At 36.2% G+C, this 24735-nt stretch overlaps 1 protein-coding gene across 2 annotated transcripts in view; it reads left to right on the top strand.

Moving 5' to 3' along the window:
- The window catches only part of lrp1bb (low density lipoprotein receptor-related protein 1Bb), a 302189-nt gene that overhangs the window by 177649 nt on the left and 99805 nt on the right, over positions 1–24735 (top strand). For both annotated transcript variants that reach the window (XM_084123162.1, XM_084123163.1), the window contains 8 exons: positions 1869–1991; positions 2662–2802; positions 6392–6517; positions 8195–8311; positions 15967–16047; positions 17420–17590; positions 20214–20393; positions 22475–22675. In XM_084123162.1, the coding sequence (XP_083979288.1) occupies positions 1869–1991; positions 2662–2802; positions 6392–6517; positions 8195–8311; positions 15967–16047; positions 17420–17590; positions 20214–20393; positions 22475–22675 (1140 nt within the window). The remainder of the gene's footprint in view (positions 1–1868; positions 1992–2661; positions 2803–6391; positions 6518–8194; positions 8312–15966; positions 16048–17419; positions 17591–20213; positions 20394–22474; positions 22676–24735) is intronic.

A 24735-nucleotide genomic window follows, 5' to 3' on the forward strand; every position in this document is an offset into this window, starting at 1 on the left:
ATTCATCTAATTTTGTTTGTTGTTCAACTTTATGGTCTCTGTCCTGAAAGCCTGATTCATGATGGTTACATTTTGAAGACTTTGGAGTATATTAAAGCATTCTGGGAAATTAATTGTTTTTCCACTATGACAAAAAAAAAAAAGAGTTAATTTATTAATCAACATTACTGTTCAAAAGTTTGGGCTCTGTAAGTTTTTTTTTTTTTAAAGTATGTATTATTGAGTAAGGATGCATTAAATTGATTAAATGTTACAGTAAAGAGAATTAAAATGTTACAAAGATTTCTATTTCAAATAAATGCTATTCTTTTTTATTTTCGATTCATTAAAGAATCTTGAAAACAATGGTGGACATCATGGTTTCCACAAAAATAGTAAGCAGCACATTAGGGGTGGGGGATATGACCAAAATATTATATCACGAAATTAGTAGTTTTACAATAAAGATATACATCATAAAGTTATTTTTGCTTTAAATAAGGTTTTTATGATGTCAACATTTGTGATACCATGACATTTTCATAATTCTCATCACCAATTTCAATATCCAGAAAAAAATAACTAAAGCCTAATAACTAAGTAAAAAAATCACTTGTTTTAAAACAACAATGCTTATAATGCATGCAAATGAAAAGCAAATAAGAGACTCCTTTCAAGAATAATCAAAAATCTTTCCGACCTCAAACGTTGAATGAATATTGTGATGAATTGAATACACAAAAGAGTCTGGTGGATTCTTTCAGAAAATTCATAATAAATTACTTTTCCTTTTTACACACAGCAAAACTATTATAGATTTCCATGGCTTTAACTTTGATTAGCATAGACCCAACTGCAGAGCAGGAGCCGTACTGTTGAGTTGGGTGGGTTTAATCTGGTGAAGTGGGGGCTAAAGCTCTGTTTAGAATGTTTAACTCTGTGTGGATGTCTGAGGTAAGGAGGGTTGATTACTGTCATCCTCCCTCATAAGTGCCAGTCACAACAGGTAGAGGGAGGGACACTTCTCAGCGGGGCCCTTGCGCACGCAGACGAGCAGCACAGAGAACACAGGAGCGTGTTCGGCTCCCACACATTTCATCTCTTACTTACCTGAGGGCGGTGCGTTTTCAGGGGAGCAGGCGGTGCACCGCATGTCAGAGAGACTCACTCTTTTGAGAAAGATGACAAAGGCAGCTGGGACCAGCAGAATTATATCATGTTTTAAATATTCTCATCTTGACATCCAACTCTCTAAACACTGAGGTTTGTGACGGGTGAGGGTGGGGGAGTCCCGTTATGTCATGTATGCATTTCCTACCCCCAAAAAATATGGGCTTTTTGACAGTCTACATTCTCAGCAGAAGACAAATTTCTCCAAAGTGCTTGTCGGGAAAAAGATTAATTGTGTTTCCGCTTTTTGGAATACCTCAGATTGGCCATTACAAAGCGTTTTTTATCTCATTGGTTCAGGCAATGCCTTTCGACCACTCTCTAAATGAAACCTTATTATTGTCCCCATGCCTCAACTTAATAAGTGACAGTTTTCTCACAAAACTGTGTTTTTCTCCACTCCTCCCCCTTCGTAGGTGCCATTGCCCACACAACGAATTATGTCAGTGAAAGGAAAAGAGTGTCAAATGGCTCTCTTCTCCAGTGTTTCCCATAATTTACTTGACATGTGATTAAAAATAATGCCCCCGTATTCCACTGACATCCCAGAAGAGCAGGAAATTGGTTCTGAGTGGGCAGTGAAGAAGAACTTTATGTTCTCTGTTTCAAGGAGAGACATTGCTAGAAGCCATAAAGGGATGAACACATAAACAGCTGTCCTGCCAGTGGAAAAGAAGATTTGTAGATATCTGTTGTTTAGTCCTATGTTTGTTTTTTAGGTGACAATGCCTGCCGGGTGAATTATGGTGGTTGTGGTACCCTCTGCTTGGCCGTCCCGGGAGGCCGAGTGTGCGCATGTGCCGACAACCAGCACCTGGACAAGAACAATGTCACATGTTCTGGTAGGCTTTTAAATGTGTGTGTGTGTGTGTGTGTGTGTGTGTGTGTGTGTGTGTGTGTGTGTGTGTGTGTGTGTGTGTGTGTGTGTGTGTGTGTGTGTGTGTGTGTGTGTGTGTGTGTGTGTGTGTGTGTGTGTGTGTGTGAAATCCATTACTAATCCCAGTGCTTATTTATTTTATTTTTATTTATTAGTTTTAAATGCTTTTTTAATGGAATTTAAAAGTTTGCAAATCATCTTATTTTATTATTTTATTTTATTTTATAGTTAACTATGATTTTAAATATTAATTAAAAAACAATTATTTTTATTAAATAAATTGTGAATTTATTGCTTCATTTTTTTTTTTTTCAAGCAGCACTCCTTAGTCCCATAGAAGTCATCAGTCACTCAATTACAGACAAGGACAGAATCTGTTTATGTTGCTTTATTATTATTATTATTATCTTTGTATATATATATATATATATATATATATATATATTCTATTTGTCATGTTGCAATGCTGTAATAAAGAAAAAAGTAACATGCTTGACTCATTTGAAAAAGTAACACTAGTATAATCTCACGCTCAGACGCCACATCACCTCAATGCAGTGTTTGACTATATTTTCCTTGTTCTTCCCCTTGAATTCAGTTTTCCTAATTATTATTATTATTTTTTTCTCCTTAAGACTCTGCAGGTCAAGAGGAGCCCCAGCGGTGCATAAATGATGAGTTTCAGTGCAGGAACTGGCGCTGCATAAGAGCCAATTGGATTTGTGATGGAGATGATGACTGTTTAGATGGCAGTGATGAGGAGGCCCAAATATGCTGTATGTACTTTGTTTTCTTCCTCCCTGACTGGGACGTATAATCCCTGTTGTGCCTGCTTTACTGAACCATCAAACCTCTGTGGCGTCAAGCTGTGTCATTTAGCATGCACACAGTGTCATATATGCCTGTGATGTATCACTCAATACAGAACTTTTCTTTTTGTACAGGTATCACAGGTGTCATCCATTTTATAACGACCCAGTAACAAGAACACTGCAACAATGCTAATTTATCTTATTTATTTTATTAATATTTTTTTTTTAATGTATCTTATGCTCACCAAGGCTGCATTTATTTGATCAAATACATTAATATTGTGAAATATTATTATATTTTTAAATAGCTGTTTTCTATTTTAAAACATAATTTATTCCTGTAATGACAAAGCTGAATTTTCAGCATCATTATATATGCCGATTTAGTTTTTAATAAACATGTCTTATCAATGTTGAAAACAGTTGTAATGCTTAATATTTTTTGTGTAAACCATGAAACTTTTTTCCATATTGATGAATAGAAAGTTCAAAAGAGCAGTTCATTTGAAATATCACTGAACCTAAACATTTTAATTTTTTTTTTTTTCACCTAGAAGTTGTCATTGTTTTGTAAAGAGAGAAGCCTCAAGGTGATACAAAAGCATGAAAGTATCAAAGGTTTAATGTATACAGTGGTCCAATATGCTATGGCAAGCCGTTTTAACATTTAATCTTTAAAACCTACTAGTCTCTATTTTCATGCTACTAGTACTACTTATTTTTTATATACTATCTATTCCATTAAGTACTAGTGCTTATTCTTTAGGTACTAGTGCCTATTCTTTAGTTTAGATACTAGTACCTTTTAAAAATATACTAGTAGTTATTCATTAGATACTAGTTCTTATTTTTTAGAGACTGGTACTCATTCATTAGATACTAGTACCTATTAAATAGACACTAGTACTTATTAATTAGATTCTAGTGCCTATTAAATTGGTACTAGTACTTATTTATTAGATACTAGTACTTAGTCATTAGATACTAGTACCTATTAAATAGATACTAGTACTTATTAATTAGATTCTAGTGCCTATTAAATTGGTACTAGTACTTATTTATTAGATACTAGTACTTAGTCATTAGATACTAGTACCTATTAAATAGATACTAGTACTTATTAATTAGATACTAGTACCTATTAAATAGATACTAGTTTCTATTAAATAGATACTAGTACTTATTAATTAGCTACTAGTACTTATTCAATAGATACTAGTACCTGTTTATTATATACTAGTATTTATTCCAAATGTTACTAGTAAGATTTTTTATTTTACTAGTAAGATTTTTTAATTGAACTCTACAGTGGTCGTTCTGACTAGACATAACATAAGACGAGTATAAAAAAAAAAAACAGTTGTGACTAGTAAGATAAGAAATGTTACTAGTTACAATTAAAAAAGGTACTAGTGTCTAATAAATAACTACCTAACAAATAACTACTAGTATCTATTAAATAGGTACTAGTATGGAATGAAAAGTAATTGTATACAATAAATAAGTACTAGCATCTAATGAATACTTATTAGTAATATTTACTAGTCAATATTGGAATAAGTACTAGTCATAAATTATTAGATGATATCAAAACAGAATAGCTACTAGTATGTATTAATTTGCAGATATCTTCAACCTCATAAGGAACTAGTAAGAAAATATTAAGAGATATCTTCTTTTAACAGATCATTACATAAACATGAGCATACTCTCAACCATCTAATCAGTTCATATGGAAATGCAGGCTAAACTAAGGCAATAGAAGATTTTTTTATTTTTTATTTTTATAATTGGTTAGCATGAACACAAGGAAACATATATGTTTAATATGTAGTTTATTGTTTTGAATGTACAGTAGGCTATAATAAAGACTTTACTGCCAATAATAAAATTCAAACAACAGTTAAGTAGATCCAAAAACCGGTTCATAGCCACCAGCCAAACAACCACAATACCCAGAGATTGGGATTTTTGGTGAGCATTCATAATTCCTTACAATAAAAAATTCTGAATATTAATCTGCATCTGAGAATGAGAGTCATGTCAAAATAAGAGTATATATGCACTGTATTACATATGCATATTCATTATTTTATTTTTTTACTCTAATACCATTAAAAAGGTAGGTTATTATTATATTGTTATTATAAAAACGGCCTTCTGCAATTCAGTTCGTTTCCAGTGTCATCTCTCTTTGATATGTTGCTGGTTCATTAATATTCAACATATTATTTGCATACTGATTATTTAAATAGTACTAGTATCTATTGAGGTAAGGATATATTTGATCTAAAATGTTACTAGTAACTAAAAAATAAGCACTAGTTCTATTTTTTCTTAACAAGTTAAGTATAATGAAATACTAGTCACTATTGGAATAAGTACTAGTATCTAATAAATAAGAACTAGTATCTAATGAATAAGTACTAGTATCTTTAAAAAGGCACTAGTACCTAAAAAATAAGCACTAGTAGCTAATGAATAAGTTCTAGTACTTAATGGAATAGATACTAGTATCTAAAAAATAAGTACTAGTAGCATGAAAATAGATACTACTGTAGTAGGTTTTAAGGATTAAATGTTAAAACGGCTTGCTATAAATATACAGTTTAGTGGTCATTATGCAAACATTTTTAAATCCACAATGCCCCAAATTGGCCAGTCAAAATCAATAATTTCAGAGAGCTATATAATAATTAAATGATATTATGCTGATAAAATATATACTCTAGCTTGAATTGCACTGGATAAAAGCATACAGTAAATGTGCACAAGCAGGCTGTTTGCATATAATTTGTTGATTTGTTGCTAATTGACATCTCAGGAAAAAAACAAAAACGAATGCAATATCAACGCCTGTATCAAAGTTTTCTCCCACGCACTGCATCCCACTACACAATCTGCTCATGAGCTAATCGATAAGATAAGCACCCTGTTAAAACGTTGGGGACTGAGTCATTTTTCACTATGAGAAATACTTTAACGTGATGTTCTGCCAGAATTATCAGAATTGCAAAATCAATTTTCTGCTCTGCTGGGATGTCCTATAGTTTAATACGCCTGAAACGTTATTGCCTGATCCCACTTGAATCCGGTTTTCCATTTCATCTGTTACTCATTGTCTGGTGGGTACGCGTTGAGTATCCAGGGTTGTGAGTAATGGTAGGTTCTATTATTAAATAGAGCAAACAGTAGAGGAAAACACAGGCAGTACTTTAAATAAACTCAAACGCCTGAGGGCAAATGCATATTTTTTTAGATAAATGTGAAGCTAGCTCAGGAGAATAGATGAATAGCACAATGAAAAGTGCTGTGTCAAAGCAAAAGAAGAGTATTATGCATATGAACTCACTTATTTGTAGAGTGGGCTGTCAGCAGTATAACAAAACATGTCCCCCACACCCCCACACCACCCCGGAAAAAAAATTAAATAACAAATATATGTCAAGCTTGGAAATTGCTTATGTTCTTAGATAAAATATGTACTTTTTTGAGCAAAACATTTCCTTTTTGACATGTGATTTATTGTTTTTGCCTCCATTGTTCCTTCCAGCTAACCACAGTTGCCCGATTGACCAGTTCAAATGTCCCAATAACCGCTGCATTCCTAAGAGGTGGCTTTGTGATGGAACCAATGACTGTGGAGATAATGAAGATGAGTCTAATAAAACATGCTCAGGTAGATCTCTACTCCCTCATACTTAACAGATTCACCCATCAACATCTGCCAGTTATACTGTACCACTAAGTTATTCTACATACACTGTGGTATTTTCATTTCAGAAATAAAACTTATCAATCATACATTAAACGTACTGTGCTCTGTTAATTATTTTAATATTCTTTCTTATTTCAGGGTCACACTAAATACCCGTAGAATCTAAAAACAAACTTTACCTTAATATCACTTTTATTATTATGTTTTATATTTATAAATTAACATCGTATGATAAGTGGCATAACTGGGTAAACCAAATTATTGGGTAGGTATTGAGTCATTGAGAATATGGTCATGCAAAATAAGGCATTAATATGTGCTTTATAAGTAATAAACAGCTAATATCCTAGTAATATGCATGCTGATATGCAACTATTTAATAGTGAGATTTGGACCCTAAACTAAAGTGTTACCAACATCTTTTGCTTTGAAGTAGCAAACATTTCATGTTTTAAGAGGCTTTCAAAATTAAAATAGCAATGCAAATATTTAATCTAAGATCATACTGTACATACTATTTCAGGTTACAGTTAAAAATGTTTTAAAACATGGTTTTCAGTAGAAATTATGAATATTTCAGTTTTTGTTTGCCATTGAGAAGCAAGTGACAGCATCGGCCTCTGCAATAGTGATTTACCATTTTTGAAATGTTTGCTTGTTTATTTCATTGCTGATTCTCATTTCGAGCTACCTTCTTAGTTACTATAATAGGGCAAGGAGCATTGACTTTGTAATGGGAGCTTGATAATCGATAAGCATGTTTGTGCAACGAAGTGAACTTTCTTTTCCCCAAACTCTTTTTTTCTAACTAGAGTAACACCTGGCCTGTTTCCAGAAGTTAACACTCTTTCACTACTTTAAGTGCTGTAAGATCAATGGAAAGGAAGAACCGATGTGATAAATGCTGTCAACAGTCTGACATCCCTCTGATAAAGCCGGAGACGGCTCAGGCCTTTGTTGACTTGGCAAAGCGATGTGGAACACAAGTGATTATACTGAATCAGTGAGGAGCTGAAATTGACAGCAGATGTTAAAGCGATTTAATATTTCATGATTCAAGATGATCTGAAGCAGAGAATTGCTTGAATTGGCTGTAAAATAGTCTCTGGCGTATCAATGAAATTTTGATCAGTAAGCTCTGAATTAAATGATTGCCTTTCAGTGGGACTAATTCCTAGAGTCACACATCAGACTAAACCATCTTAAAGAAATTAGATCTTAAATCCTTAGACTTAAATTGATTAACTCATATGTGTTTGTTCAAACTCTGTCCACTGGGATTAGAAATCAAGAACTGGTGCAAGATTGATTGATTGACCGATTGATTAACTGATTGGTTGATTCATTAATTAATTAATTCATTCATTCATTCTGATAATGGTTTTGCTTTTCTTTGTTTGTCATTTTTTCCAAGAATTGTATTTATTATTATTGTTCTATTGAAACAATCTATTCTCTAAATATTTTCTAAATATATTTGCTCAAAATAGCTAAAATAATATTTAATGGAATCATTTAGTGGAATTGGAATACACTCATTATAATCTTTGCGATTTGCATCTTAGGTGGCCACTGCTAAAAACTCTAAATGTAATAATTAATCAAACTATCTTGTTCCCTTTATGGTTTTGTCTTTAGCCCAGCCATGTCGGGGTGGTCAGTTCACCTGTGGTAATGGTCGCTGTGTACCAGAAGCGTGGCGCTGCGATCAAGATGATGATTGCGGAGACATGTCAGACGAGTCCACGTCCTGTGGTGAGTCACTGTCTTACTAGCTAATTGGCTTGGCAAATTTCACTGTGGTATAACTGGTGAATCTGTCAGTACTGTCATCATCAACCTGCCTTACTTAGGAATAGTGTCTTTCTTTCCTTTTCCACCAACATACAGCAGTGCCACTGCTTTTGTCAAATCTGACCCCATTAAATGCATCTCCGCAACCAAACAAATTGAAAACAAACCAGGGAATAGGAGTAACAAACCTAGGAATAAGGCCATAACAAAGACCACAATGTGCCTTGTTTGTTGTGGACAGGTTATTTGCATGTACATAGTCAGTTTGGCTCTCAAATCACTGATAACACTTGCCTGAGAGAGCATTGCCTCTAAAAGTATATCTTTGCATCTCACTCTCACTCTATATTATTCCTCCACCAATAGCTACATGTCAATGCTCAGGGTCGAGTGCAATATTAACCATGCACATTCTCCCGGCCCTCAAGTCTGCTTTTAGAAGCAGAAAGGAAATGGGAATTAAACTTAGATGCAAGAGCTTTTAAGAGTGTGGCCGTAATACAAATCAGAAATTATCTGATGTTAAAAGCTCACCATACCTACATCCCAGACTCTGAAAACAACTGGAAGAAAATGGCACAGGGCTTTGAGAGGAAATGACCCAGGAAAGTTACCACTGTGAACTCCCACAGTGAAATGACTATTCAGAACAGAACGTAAATTCTGGAAATGCTGGGTTAGACAGGTAGCACTTTGATGAGTCTCTTATTACTCCAGCAATCTCAGTCAAGAAACATTTTATTATCATCAGTCCTCCTTATGGAAGGAGGCACTGAGTATGATTTTCCCCCCGTTATACTTTAAACAAATACAACTTAATTATACTTCTATAAGTTTGCTTTAGGGAATTTCTTCATTACTTAGTTTATTTCACTGTTAAAGGTGCTGGTGTCATTTTCTTTCCTTAAGCCAGAAACTGATCTGACTAAACTAAACCATTTTAAAATTCTGGACAGTTATATTATATATGTTTTTTCCTTTTTACATGTCAGGGCCCTATCTTGCACCCAGCGCAATTGACTTTGTACACCGACGCATGTATCATTCCTATTTTGCACCCGCGCACAGCGGACTTTTCCCTCCACAGACGCACGTCGGTAAACTACCAAATGCATTTGCGCTCCCGGGGGCGGTTCAGCGCAAAGAGGAGGCGTGTTCCGGCGCAAACGTTCCCTGGTGCTATTTTGCTGGTTTAGAAAACAATTCCGCCACTGACCAGGAAAAACCTAGTCTAAAGTCAGTGGTGCGTTGTGCGTGTTATTCATTAGCTATTTTAAGGGCGCATGCTTGGCCATAATGTAGCGAGTGCACAACGCGCATACACTTTGCTTATCTCATCTACACACAGACGCTGCAGTTCTCATTTTTAGAAAACCATACATTATTACAAGGAAAAATATTAACACACGAGGGAAATAATTGTTGTGTCCATGAAGATGTGAAAAAATAGGCATAAATCTAGCTTACACATTTACCCAAATTATTATACGCCTGTTTAACCGAAGCTAATTTGGGTGGGTTTCTCCCATCCCCAATGTAACTTCTCTGTCTTTTACGGCCATGACGAGAACGTCGGTCTCCTCGGCTGTGAAGCGTTCCTGGCGCGAGCCTGGCAAATCCGCCGTTACAATAGCAATCCGCCATGGAAAAAGCGCCTGCTCTTAAAGGGAATGTGAGATGTCGCTCTGATTGGTTTATTTCACGTTACGCCCAAACCACACCTATGAATAATGAAGCTACTTCAGACCAACCCATTTTAGATTTGCATCGGGCGCAAGAGTCATTTATCCCGCCGGTATAATAGCAACAGCGCCCAAGACCTGCCCACAAAGTTACTTAAGTTTCGCGCTTGATACTTGCATTTCAGACCGTTAAAATAGGGCCCTCAGTCTCATACCATCACTAGCTCTCTCTCATGAGAATTGGTTCACATCCTGTTTTCTGTTGACTATGCACAAAAATTCAACATTCAAGCATGTCATGCATTGTTTCCCTAGGGTCCCTATACATTTATATGTGTAAATGCATCTTTTCATGGTATCATGGTTTCATTATATATCACTTCTCCTTCCTGTCATTTTTACTCCCTTGAGAACAAAATTTAAATTCTAACACTTTTCATGCTATGCAGTAAATGTAACTTTCTGGGTTTCTGTCACAAAATGCTGCAAATTGCTCAAAGTGCCATTGTCTTGGTTACCTCTGCTGTGTCTTCGGCTGCCTCAGTACACTCTTTCACAAACACTCCCAGTGTAAGCAGTAATTAGAGTGCATGCCTGACTTCATTTAATCATAATCAAGCTGGGCCGAAAGACGGAACTTCACTGGCTCCCACAACTGCACTGCGCACAACACGTCTAATACACAGTGACGCTCAGCTTGCTGTGTGCTAATTACCATTCTCAACACATTTCAAAGCTTTTAAAATATGTTTTGCCTTCTTACAATATTGGTATTCCTGTGCAGCTGTGGCATTTTGGTATTAGCCATCACTACCATAAAAAAACAGGAGTAGTTCATCCAAATATGAGCAGTTTGTCATCATTTACTCACCCTCATGTCATTCTAACTTTGAGTTTTTATTGATTGTTTTTTTTTTTTTTTTACTGCTGTTTCCCATGCATTGAAAGTGGATAGTCCATAAAGTCATTTGCTATGTCTCTTCAGGATTGTTATACAAAGACAAAATGCAGATCTTTTTTTACCATTCAAAATTATGAAAAATGTAATGCTGATATGTGGTCTTTGACTATGTCATGTGTGACAGTCAGGTTGAGCCTAATGTTGCTCCGATTCAAAAGAAACAATGTGTGGGATTTATTATCAAAGTAGTAAAAATATCATAAATACATTTTAATTTTGTTATTATTATAAAATTGTATTATTAATAAATTTACGTAATGTATATATTGTGGTATTTCTATGTATATAATATTTAAATATCATTAATATACATTTTAAAATTTAGTAATATTTTTGAAACCCTTTTCTCAATTTTACTTTTGCTGTAGTTTTGCCTTAGGGTAGAGTAGTAACAATAACTCTAGATAAATAAATGGGATCATGGATGGGGAAAATGGTAGCCTGGCAAGCCAGACCCACATCAAGATGTTGGGTCTGGGAACCAGGGATGTGCACAGGAATTTTGAGGGGCAGTTGCTCTGACCTGAAAAAAGGGTCCCCCCCCCCCCCCCCCCAAAAAAAAAAAACCCAAACAAAAACAAACTCACGGGCTATATGAAGGACTGAGAATAACAGGGTCTTTATTAAAATACATATACACAAAGAAGTAAAACACTGAAATACAGCACTCTAATAATAACACAGATTTTATCAATAATTGATAATTGATTATCGATCCGATTCTTTAACGATTCTTTTTGATAGCACTGTGTGGAAAAATGTAGTCATATTCTTTTCAAAAAAACAAGTGGTTTTATTTATTTTAAAGCATAAGCTTGAGTAAGCAAACTGTACTTTTTATGTAATTTATATAATAAATAGAACCTTATTGTAAAGTGTTACTGATTAGTTATACACACCGATTCAGACGTCTCCTGAGTTCACTGTTGGAAAGATCAGTTGTTTTAACCATTCATTAAAATGAATCGGTTCAAAGGAGTCATTAGTTCGCGAATTGGACGTGTCATGCGCGTTGTGTGATTATCCCAGCAGTTAGGACATGGACATCCAAGATTTGTGTCAACACAGAAAACATTTCATCACTGGATAGTTTTTTTTTTTTCGTTTAATTAAAGTGTTGTTTTATGTCAGCTGAATGTCCGGAACGCTTTTCAGATAAGATAAGGCAACTTATTTAGCACAATTCACACCCAGCCCAGCGGTAATTCAGGAAAAAAAATCTCTGAATGCTCCACATGAAACGTTTGGTCTTCCGACCTTTTACCACCGTGTCAATTTATTTTGATTAATATGTGCGAGGGAGAGAGAGCAAGACAGCGCTTAGTTTGGAGAAAGTGAAGTCTTGTTTACACTTTCGCCTGGCTCCGAAGAGAGAGAGTGCGCGCGCGCGACCGGGTCTCTCTCTCTCTCTCTCTCTCTCTCTCTCTCTCTCTCTCTCTCTCTCTCTCTCTCTGCTCGTTCTTTCAATTAAACATGCGCCCTGTCACAAGCGCAGCAGTTCATCTACAAAAATTCACTTTGGGTGCTAAAACAAGTTCAATGCAGGAAAATTCATACGTGAATTTAACTGAGTAGTACATGACCATGCACTCGCACAAATGCGACCACATAAAAACTCAAAAAATGGTCGCAGTCTGGAACCCTGATGATGACGTTCGTTTGTTATACATCACAAACTCACCTTTTCCGACAACGTTGAGTCGTCTCACCCGACAACCGCGACAATCTCCTTCTAGGGCCGCTCATGCAGGCTCAGCTCAGGTGCCGGTCGCGTGCAGCGCTGCAGCCAAGTAAACAGAGTTTGCCCTTCCCCTATGACTTTCACTTTCGGTGCCCGAATGGAAGTGAATGAGGCTTTGTGATTTTTTTATTATTTTATTTTTATTTTTATCTAGGCCTACGTGAAATTCTGCATCCATTGTACTTTTTATTTATTTATTTTCCCCCCCTCGGAAGGGCAACGTGAGTCAGAAGGGCATATGGGCAGTTGCCCGGGCAACCTGAGCAACCCCCCTGTACACGTCCCTGCTGGGAACTCACCATTGGCAGGGCTCAATCCGAGGGGCGGGATAAACGGTTGTCTTTCAAATTCCCTCTGCACGCAATAGGATAGCGCTACAACCAATCAGAACGTTTTCCCACCAGCGGAGCTAGTTGATAGATTAAACTTTTGCTGTATCTGGTCGGCAAAACTACAAACACATCTTACTTTTTTAAGAATGACTTAAGTGCCGTTGTTTGTTCTTTTCTCAAAGAAAAGCTTAACTCCGATTCGAAAGACCGCTGTTTGCCAGCAGCAGCCATTTTCTTTGTTTTCAAGTAGCAGGGAATTCACACGGCGTCACAACTCTGCCATCATTATGTTAAGCCCGCCCACCGACTCTATACACGATGTGATTGGCCTGACTAGAGTTTGTGTTTTCCAGCTCAAAAGTCAACGGAGAGTTGCTAGACTACCCTGGCTGCAAAATAAAATTTGCTGCCGCTAGGGTGCGTCTAGATTTTTAGGCTAGGAAAATGGTACTATAAATTTAAAACCGCATGTAGTTTTAATTTAACGTAGAAATTGTTGCTGCTGTTTTATTTAATAGACAACACTGGCTTGTTGAATGTCCTATCTTGAAGATAGGATTGTATTATAATCTAAAAGATATGAACTTGAACTGCCACTGTCTACTGCACAGATTCTTATAAGTGATTTTTTCCCCCTTCAAATCAGATTTCACTGGGCAGAGAGTTATTACCCCTGCAGTCTCACTTCTTGTTGTTGAACCTGATCTATTGTGAAAACAGGATGTTTAAAGTAGTAATTGCCAAAGTCAGGGGACTGGAACACTCTGTTGTGAAATTTAGAAGTGGGATTTACTGCTGTCAACAATAACAGCAGCATGTTCTGGGAATAAATGTTCAAATAAAACTTTTTTTTCTTTTCTTTTATTTGTTGACTCAACTGTAATCTTGACATGTAACCGTCTTCTCCTAGATTAGCAACACTTCGAATGATGTGCTTTCCAATGACTTCTAAGAGTTCCTATTTGTGCCGGCAAAGGTTTTATTTGTGAGGGGGGGAAAAAACAATTCCCTAAAAGTAATTTTCTCTGGGAAGCCCTTGGGATCTGTTATTTCTGAAATCTCACATGCTCAGTTTACTGCTGTTCATGTTTTGGAGATGTAACCCAGTGGAGCAGAATTGCATCTAAAAATGGTGAATGATGCCTACGCACATATTCAAGCAATTCTTGCTTAATTCAGTATTACTTTTAACAGGTTCTAACCCAATTACTATATTATGGCCATCATTTGATGCCAGTTTAATTGTTCTGTAATAAAGCAACATCAAAATGCTTAAACTTCAAAGTGTCCTAAGCATGCATTTTAATGCATTTTGTACTTAGATGGACTCTCCACTTCAACACACACACACACACACATATACACACATACTGGTGTCCATGTTTTATGGGGACTTCCCATAAACGTAATGGTTATACTGTACAAACTGTGCATTCTACCCACCTACACTAACCGTACCCCTAAACCTACCCATCACAGAAAACTTTATGCATTTTTAGATTTTCAAAACACTTCATTTATTATGATTTATAAGCTGTTTTCCTCATAGGGACCAAAAAAATGTCCCCATAAGGTCCAAATTTACTGGTATTACTATCCTTGTGGGGACATTTGGCCCCTATAAGGTAGGGAATACCAGGTACACACACACACACACACACACACACACACACACCATGTTTTAAGGGGACATCATTGATGATTGCAGCACCATATTTGAGTCAAATGACCAGAGTTACCCCCTCATTGCTGAAAATTTATAATGTATAGCAATTCAGTAAAGAGGCTATCTTCTTAATAAAAGTCATGGGGCAGCCTTAATAAATTTCTTATTAAGAGAAATATAAGTAGTATATAAGAAATAAATTAGAAATATAAGAAATAAATATTTCTCTATAAGAGGGATTCTGGTAACGCATCGTCTTGATTAAAATACTTTCTTTTTAGCATTTCATATGTAAATGTATGAACTGTAATCTATTCTATAACAAGAAGCTTGCTCATTTAGTCCCTTCAAGCCATGTGGGGTTTCTTGACTGAGCTGAGAGACACTTTAAAGAGAAACAGATGTTGTTCCTCCACTGTGTGTCATGTCACTATTCCTAACATGCTAATGAGCTCTAGTGTATTCATGAAAAGGTATAACGCAGTACGAGACAAGATATGTTCATAAGCTTGTGCAGATTGCATTCATCAAAAAACGTGTAAATGTGCTGGTGCTTTTTTCCATAGTAAGTCATCTTTATCTTTAAAAAAGAAAAATCCATTTTCACCAAAAGGATTGTGATCCACAGGTTAATAGCAAAACCTGCTGTAACTCATAATGTTGAAACAATAACCTTTTGATATCTTTAAATCAACGCTAGTGAAGCGCACAAACCGTGCTATCACATCGCTGGTGTGTTATTGCTTCCTGGTGAGCTCTTATTGCCTCTGACTGTTTTCCACTGCATCTGTGAGGTCTCGTTTTCCCTTTGTTTGTTTATTTCTTTTCATTAACCTTAGCTAGAAAATAGCAATAATTCACTGTGACATTTTGCATGACCTTCAGGGTGTCGTGGTTTCCGCAATACTAGCACTAAACCCCAGCAGTATGACTTTTGTGTAAAAAAATAAAATAAATGCTGCAAGAGAATAGTTACAGGTTCATGTTCGCCCCCAAACTTGCAAGAAACTATGAAATTTCCTGAGGACAAAAGAGCCTCCAAATTTAATCTATTAGCATGACAGAGCAATCTGTGCCAGGACAAACTTCTTTTGCAATTTTTCAAAGCTAAAAGCTAAATGAAAAATGGGTTTTCTTCTCCGGTGTATCAAAGAGACAATGATGTATTGGATGGGGTTCAAGCGTCAGGGTTTTTGCGGCGAACGTTTCTCACGCTCTTTGTTTCTGCTCACAGCGTTCCCAACCTGCGAAGCTCTCAGCCAGTTCAGCTGCGCTAATGGGAGGTGCATTAGCATGAATTGGCATTGTGACTCAGGTAAGTGTATCCAGAAGTAAGAAAATACTTTACCATTTGCTTTACTTGCTCTTCCATTTGGCACTATGATATATTAGCCTATATTCTTGGGAGCTGATAAAAGAAAGCCCAGCACTTTAATTCAATTAAGTCCATTGATCCTACTGTCCAGTCTTTTTTGTTGCACAAGAAATGCATCACATTAATAACCATTAAATATTCACAGATTATTTTATATGAAATATCTCCATTTCAGATCAAGGAGAGTGTAAAATACTGACCTCTATAATTAATTGCCGGCCCTCAAGGTCTGCAATACGTTATTGCCTGAGTGTGGCACTCAATCAACAACAATAAAACCTGCTTGTTTTGTATGTGTTTTTCTTATTTCTTTTGCTTCCCCTCTTTTTTTCTTTTGTTTCTCAAATGTGATCATTCAGCCAAGGTCAGCATATGGCAGTATTTCTTATCCAGGGTCAGGGCCTTCAGATACCTTGCTGATTTTTCAGTGCAAAATGAGGCTTGGCGTAATTCAATGCCCTGAAGACTCTTGTCTGAAAAGCTCCTGTGGTGCTGTCCTCAGTTTTTGTCATTTTAGTTCTTAGTATTGTGCAACAAACCATGAGGCACAACAGGGTTAAAGACCCCCTTAAGGAAGTGTATGATGATCTTAAAATCTATTTATTTTTATTGTATTTTGATGGAGCAACACAGTTTGTGAGACAATACTTGTTTTTAAAAAAGCCCAACCTTATACATTGCTGTTCAAAAGTTAAAGTAAGTATTATTATTATTATTAGTAGTAGTAGTAGTAGTAGTATTTACAAAATTAACACTTTTATTTAGCATGGAAGCATTTAAATGTATCAAAAGTGACAGTGAAGACATTTATAATGTTACAAAAAATGTATATTTCAAATGTGATGTTCTTTTGAACTTTACATTCATAAATCCCCCAAAAAACATATGGTTTCCACAAAAATATTAACCAGCACAACTGTTTTCTACACTGATATTAAAAATAAATGTTTCTTGAGCAGCAAAACAGCATATTAGAATGATTTCTGAAGGAGCATGTGACACTGAAGACTGGAGAAAAAAGGACTAAATTACAGTAATAGATTTAAAAAATAAATAAATAGAGAACATTTATTTTAAATTGAAATAATATTTCACTATATTATTATTATAATTTTTTTGTATTTTGGATTATCAAAAATGCAGCCTTGGTGAGAAAAAGAGACTTCTTTCATAAACAATAATAATTAAAAAAACTTGCCAACCCTTAAACATTTGAATGATAGATTATGTGGACACCATACTGTCAAAAGTTCTCTATTGCAAGTAATTCGGATATTAATTGTGCATGACTGTACTGTATTTGTGATTGTAGATGATGATTGTGGAGACAACAGTGATGAAGCAGGCTGCATTCACTCCTGTGCTAATGGCCAGTATAAGTGCACCAGCGGCAGATGTATCCCAGACCACTGGGCCTGCGACGGGGACAATGACTGCGGGGACTTCAGTGATGAAAATGTGACTTGTGCTGGTGTTGCCCCTGGTAGGACATCACCTTTCTCTCTTTGCCCATTTTATAGGGTCCTTTGGGATGTGCATCTAGGTAATTTTGTGCTCGCGGGATGAGTCCTGTAAAATCAAGCTCTGTCTGCACTGTGGTTGGCTGAGGTATGCATGTGTCAGACGGATATATTTTGCTCTGTGAGCACAATTTTTTAAGTTCTAAAACCTGTATGAAGGCCCCTGCATTTTGTTCCATTTGATCATCTGCACGCTGTCTAGACTTGAATATATAAGATATAACTTTATTGACATTGTGCAAAAATACTGAGCCAGTAAAATATAGGTACCATCTAATCAGAAGTGCAAATATTTATATAGCATATAAATGAATGATAGTAAACTGCAAATGAGGTGTAAATGGCATTATAGTATTCAGCAAATGATCTGAGTGAAAATCATCATGTGCAGCGTCTGTGTACCATCGCTGTCCAAACCGTAATCAAGACCATGAGATAGAGATATTGCCCAATTTGCCATTGTAACCAAATTTATTAACAATGAAAAAAAGGTGTTGTATTTGAAAATTCTGAAAAATTGTCTTTACATCAATCATTGCTGTCATTTCTGAGTACTCGGGTACTTAGTTACAGTGTATGCCATATAAACACATCAGAGTAATCAAAGAGCGTTTAGAGAGGTTGAAATTCCCTGTTACGTTGATTAAAAACGCATTTGTGTTCGTTTCTGTACATGACCAACTTAACCAACCTACGGAGTGGTTTCCAGAGAATCTGTTTAACACGACTAATTAGCAGACTAACAAAGAGCCGAACGATAGCGATCAAGTCAGTGTTGCTTGTAATTGCCTTGGTGCGATGTCCCTAATTTGGGGAACACAAGTTTAAAACTTTCTCTCTTTTCATACACTTGACAGATCTAATCTTATCTGAGCTCACTAGGGAACCACCTTACAGATTTGAATCTTTTAATCTGCTGTAATTACCTCTGAAAGCTGAGGCCAAGTCCTTCAGTGCTTTCAGCTCACCAGCTTGTCACAGAAATGTTGGAGCCATTCATCAAACGGGCTCCTGACAGAGGTTCTCGGCTCCTGTCCGTCTCTGAGGGTTTGTCCGGCTCATGTCCTTCCAGTGCAGGGCTCAGATCACTGTATAACACATGCTCTGTATGTGTAAAGTGGAGGATACCTTGGTAACTCTCAGCATTAACCTTAAGCAAAGCGGGGGGGGGGGACCCTTAGTCTTTAAGGGTTCGTAATGTTACCAGCTGTCTTTTTCAGGAGGCCATTTGTTTTGTTTGATGGCAGTCTGGGGATTGAGGTCGGTTTTGTGTATGTATGTATGTATGTATTTAACTCCTGTCAATAGTCAGGGTTCAGAATGAATCAGAAACTGATATGGCAGGCTACAGTAAAGAAGCCTTTTCTTTTGTGCTTGTCCTAAGAAATTCTCGCCCCTGTCCTTTTCGTTGAAAGCGCTTTAAGTTTCACTTTAAGTATTTGCCAGGGTCGGAGAGAATATTGAAATATGTATTAATTGTGACAAGAAAAAATATTGAAGTATACTTGATACATCTCAGCCTATTTAACATTATTAAGGCTAGCTGAAGTAATTTGAACTGAAAGCAGAGTAAAAAAAAAAAAAAAAAAACGCTTATGAAACCTTACTTTCTTCATTTTTGTTTCTAATACATTCTTAATGGTTCCATAAATTAGTCAAATATGAATTAAGTATTAATTAAATATTGTTAGAAAAGCGTACTTTCATTCCCAGTTGATGAAAAAATTTCAATAATTGACTTTACATCTTACAATTAGCTGTATGTGTTTGAATCACTGAACAGATTCAGAGTAATTTGTTTTATTGACTTTATTGTTTTATTAAAGAACAGACTCATTTGTGCTGTGTTGGATTATAAATTTAAAAATCTTATAGTGAAGTAACAATAGCACCAGCTAAATGTTTAAGTGCCCATAGACTTCAAATTTGACAATTATTGTTTTGTATGCAATATTGCAGTATTTATTAAAATAATTTATCTATGCACATATATATATTTTTTTTTAATTCATGTGCCCTCATAATGTTTAATCGAAATTACTTGTCCCACTTGCATCGACTTCTCTTCTCTGATGATGTTTTTCAGCACAAGGGTGGGAAAACCTGTCCTATATCAAACCAGGGGCCTATGATCCAATCAATACCCGATGGACAAAATCAAGTCCCGTCCTACATTTTTTTTCTCATTCGACTAGATGTTTCACTCAGATATAGTGAGATTTTTTATTCTACAGCTGGAATTGGACTATACTGGTCATGGTGGTGTATGTTTGATTCACTAAAAAGTACTGACTCATTAAAGTCATTGTTCAAACACTGGTTACGCTGTATGTGTTTGATTCCCTAAAAACATCCAACTCATTAAAGTCATTGTTTGGACCTGGACTACATTGGTCATGCTGTAAGTGTTTAATTCACTAAAAAGATCTGACTCATTAGTGTCATTGTTTCAGGAATTGGACTACTCTGGTCACGCTGTATGTGTTTGATTCACTGAAAAGTAGGAACTCATTAGAGTCATTCAGGAATTGGAGCACCTCAGGCTCAATCTTCTTTTCTTTTTTTTTTCTTTTTTGTCATGTCCAGCGTTGCCTCCTGTGGAATGCAGTGGAGAGGAGTTTCACTGTCGCGCTGATGGGACCTGCATCCCAGAGCGCTGGCGCTGCGATGGGGATAAAGACTGTGAAGATGGCAGTGATGAAACCAACTGCAAGGGCGTTAAGAGAATATGTGATCCCCAGGCAAAGTTTACCTGCAAAAGCTCAGGTAAGCCTACCAGGTGTTTCTCAGTACCAGCAAGTCTGCTCTGACCTCACTTTTTTTTAACACTGACCTACTGCTATATTTTCCTCTTGTGTTCAATATAACACATATCAAATGTATTAAATTCTATGAAGCAGTGGGTGATATTTTATGCCATGATGTCATCCTTAAGCTTCAGTTATCTTTGCCTCTTGCAAATTGAGTCAGATGATAAATCCAGCCTGTTTTTCATTACATGGTGCAATCCTTTGCAATGTCAGAATTTGTATTTATCCAGAACGACTGAGATAAATGGTGTAACTTGTGAGCTTGAATGGTTTGTACTTCACAGTGATTTCTATTTTGGTAGCAAAGCCATTATTCCATGTTCAGTGTTAGCTATTATGTAAAACTAAAAAGGTGAGATATGCAATTTCTGTGCCACTGCCCACTAGCTTCGACGAATGGAAAATTAAGACATCTCAAGGTTTTCCAAACGTTCCTCGATCTGCTATTGGTCGGTCGAACAGACAGTCCCGCTCTTAAGTCACATCTTTGGTTGAGCCAATGTTGCTGTGTTGGAAAACTTATGAATATTGTTGCTTGCAATCTTTTCATCAGATAAAGCTGCAGAACATGTTGAATGCATTGGGGTGGAAAAATGTCACATCTCACCTCTACACAAAAATGATTACATTCAGTGTTTCTTTTGAACATATTTTGCTGTAATTTGTATCATCACAATTTTTTTTTCTCCACTCAGACCATAGTGAAATCAATCAACATGGGGCTTTTTTGATGTAGCAGTCGCCCTAATTATAAATGATTGCCTTGAAAAGACATCTAGAGCCAAACCATAAAAGAGCTCAAGAATTGTTCGTTGTTTTGTTCCTATCCCTTTTGATGTAAAGAATGTGCTAAAATGCAAAGTACACCCTTTCCGGACCACTGCACTGCAGACCGAATGCCAAATCCCATATCATTTTGCCAGGCTCAGAAAGTGTGTTGAATTGTTTATTTGATCATAAAGGTAGACTGAACACAAGGAAACCTGACTGCCAACCTGACTGTTTTTAAATCCTGGGTTTTTAGTGTTGCAAAGCGTAAAAGTTTGTGGTTAGTTTTAAGATTGTTTGAATTTTTTTTATTAAAGTCCCCCTGTAGTCAATAATTTTATCCCTTAATTCTTTGATCACCAAAATGGCATATTTAAATGTTTTTTGTTTTTTTGTGAAAAAAATGCCTTAAATAGCTTGAATGTAACTCTACATTACTACGTTCCTTTTCGCAATCTCAGAGTCAAACAGCTGCCATCTAAAAATCAGTATTCTTAGAAACGCTTTGAACAACTTAACGTCAGTGGAGAAACGCATATAGTTCATCATTACATCAAAAAATATACATAATTCACCCACTATATTGCTAAATGTAACCAATTTTTCATATCAACAGAAAAATATACCGAGATAACCTGGCTTCTCTTGAGACTCCCCTGTTCACCAGTTAATGATATGCTAAAGCCCTGCCACACGTTGACGTGATTGGTTACAAGGTAGTTTGTGACGTAAGAAACACCGGCGATTTGAGACTTCAGTTTTAAGGAGAAAATGGTGTTGGCTTATGAATTTGCACATGGTTTGTCTTAAAGCATATAAACACCACAGACAAAAACAACATTAAAAACTCAACATTGAATTTCAGGGGGTCTTTAAATGAAAAATTATATTTTACAAATATATTAAAATAGAAAACATTTAATAACATTACTGTTTTTACTGTATTTTTGATCAAATAAATGCAGCCTTTGTGAGACTTTTTTCAAAAACATAAAAATATCTAACCAACCCCAAACTTTTGAACGGTAATGTACTGTATGTTTCATAATAAAATGTTTAAATAAGTGTTGCCGTTTTGATAAAATGAGTCTCTGTGGATTAAATGAGCTGACATTTGCTAAAAGCTTCTGTCTGTATCTGACATCACCACAGCTTGACGTTCCGCCACTTTTTAAAATTTACACTGATTTATCTTCATGCTCAACTACAAACAACAATTTAAGGCTGACAGCTTGATTTAAGAGGTCTGACTGAATGTTGTGTCCCAAGGGAAGTGTATCAGCAAGAGCTGGGTGTGTGATGGTGACAACGACTGTGAAGACCACTCGGATGAAGACTCGTGTGAGTCCTCCATCTGTAAGACCCCTACTCAGCCCTGTGCGAATGACTCCAGCACCTGCCTGCCTCCCAGCAAGATCTGTGACGGGAGAAATGACTGCGCTGACCATTCAGATGAGGGCCCTTTCTGTGGTGAGTGCGTGCGAGGCTTTGATTAGAGCCTCATCGGCTGTACTGTCTCAAGATTTGATAAAAACATTATCATTTCAACTCTAAATTAGGATTGGATGAGGCATGTTTGAAGGAACCTGTGACTGGCAGATTATACATTAATGTGCCTGTGTTGCTTGGCAACTGTAAATAGACTACAATTAGGATAATGACCTCTATTTTTTCTTTGCAGATGATTTATTAATTGCATGTATTAGTATTTGTATTAAAATGGCAATTTATTATTATTATTATTATTATTAATTGCTTGGGTACATGTTGAGCATAATTGGTTTTTATCACATTAGCAACAACAACAACAACAAAACTAATGTTTTTATGTTTACTACAGTTAAGATCCTCCTTTTACCCATGATAAAATCACTGTAAAGCAGTGTTTTATTTTTATTTTTTTTATTTTTTTTTACACGTTAATATTAATATTTTGGATTAGCTTTTAAATTTATACTTTCAGTTTTCATTTTAAATTTAGTTTATATTTTATTCATTTTGTTATGTGATCTTGTCTATTATATTAGTTTTTTTATAGCTTTAATTAGTTTTTATTTCACTTTTAGTAGTAATTTTAGAAGTTCTAGTATGTGGATACTATTGACTATTTTTAGTATGTGGATATATTCCTGGAAAAGAAAGACTGTACATTTTAAATGTGAATGTCTGCTTAAAGTTAATTTTGTCCGCAGAGCTAACAGACATGGTCTAAAAGCCACAAAACTTTGATTTTTTGAATTCATTCAGCCTTTAATCAATGCAAGTGTCGCAGTGCATATTTATCACTGGGTCCATAATGCTTGTGTTCACAGCCTTATTCACTATACACCCTGTGACTAACGCTAATTGAAAACTGATATGGTATTACGTGAGGTCTGGTGCATTCTGCAAGAAATGTTGGATGGATTGAATTAGAATTAGTCATGCAGAGTAGGTCTATCAATACACAGGAAGCCAAACCATGAAAAAAGGCAACTTACCAATGAGAATAAAATACCTGAGGAGTATAGATTTGGATTCATTCACTTGAGTAAATCAATATGTATTGTGTTTACCTCTCCATGGGTAAAAAGATTTTGATAATACTGTGCCTACACAGTCGGCATGTCTCTCAGGGCTACTTGAATCTCTTTAAGTTGCATCCTTGAGTGAGTGTAATGGAAAGCTTGCACATGCTCTGTAAACTACAGACACAGGGAAAAATAAGTCCCGTCTGAATCAGAGCTAAACATGAGGATCTGTTTGCCTGTGAAGCCTTCACTGGGGAAAGTGTCTCCTGAGAGTCACCGATGTATAATTCTCAGAAATGCGACTAGACAAACATTTCAGTGACTTTCAGTGCATTGCCAGCACCCGCCCATGGGAGCCCACCGCTCATGTTCTGAGGAAGATGTGTATTATCTGTCTGACTAGACCTCCTTTTGGCTTGGGCCTCTCATTGCCAATTAGATGGTGCCAATGGACCTTGAGTGGGTTGACTGACTCAGACCAGCGCAGCAGGACTCAATGCCATTTGTAACCTTTGGGAAGCAGCTATTCTTCACCTCCATATAGACTTCAGGGTCCCCTGTGAAGAAAATTCAATTCTTTCTTACGGCCACAGAGGGGATCATCATAATCAGTAGAGGCAAAGAGACCTTGGAAAGTGTCATTTTCAACAAGCTGTGTTTTCCCTCCCCTTTGTCTTTCTCTCTTAAAAAGGACCAGGTGCTTCTATGAAAGGAAAAGGCTTATCTATTAGAGATGAGAGACTAAGAGTACCGGCGTTTGTCTGATCCGTTCTGAAAAGAGATGATATATCCGAGACCCAGTTTGCATTTCTTTTAAACTCAAGAAAAAGGCATTTTCCACCTTGAATGAGTTTGTTTGGCCTGCATAGCATGTGGAGTCGGTTATAATTCAGACCTGTGGTTTCTCGTTGTATCTGCCTCATGAATAATGTAATTACTTGCATAACTTCTTTTTTTTGACACTCTGCTGGTGATGTTGATTTGGTCAGTGTAATGGCATAATGACCTAGTCAAGAAAGA

The sequence above is a fragment of the Abramis brama genome (genome assembly GCF_963993115.1).
Source record: "Abramis brama genome assembly, chromosome: 8".
NCBI classification, from domain to species: Eukaryota; Metazoa; Chordata; class Actinopteri; order Cypriniformes; family Leuciscidae; genus Abramis; species Abramis brama.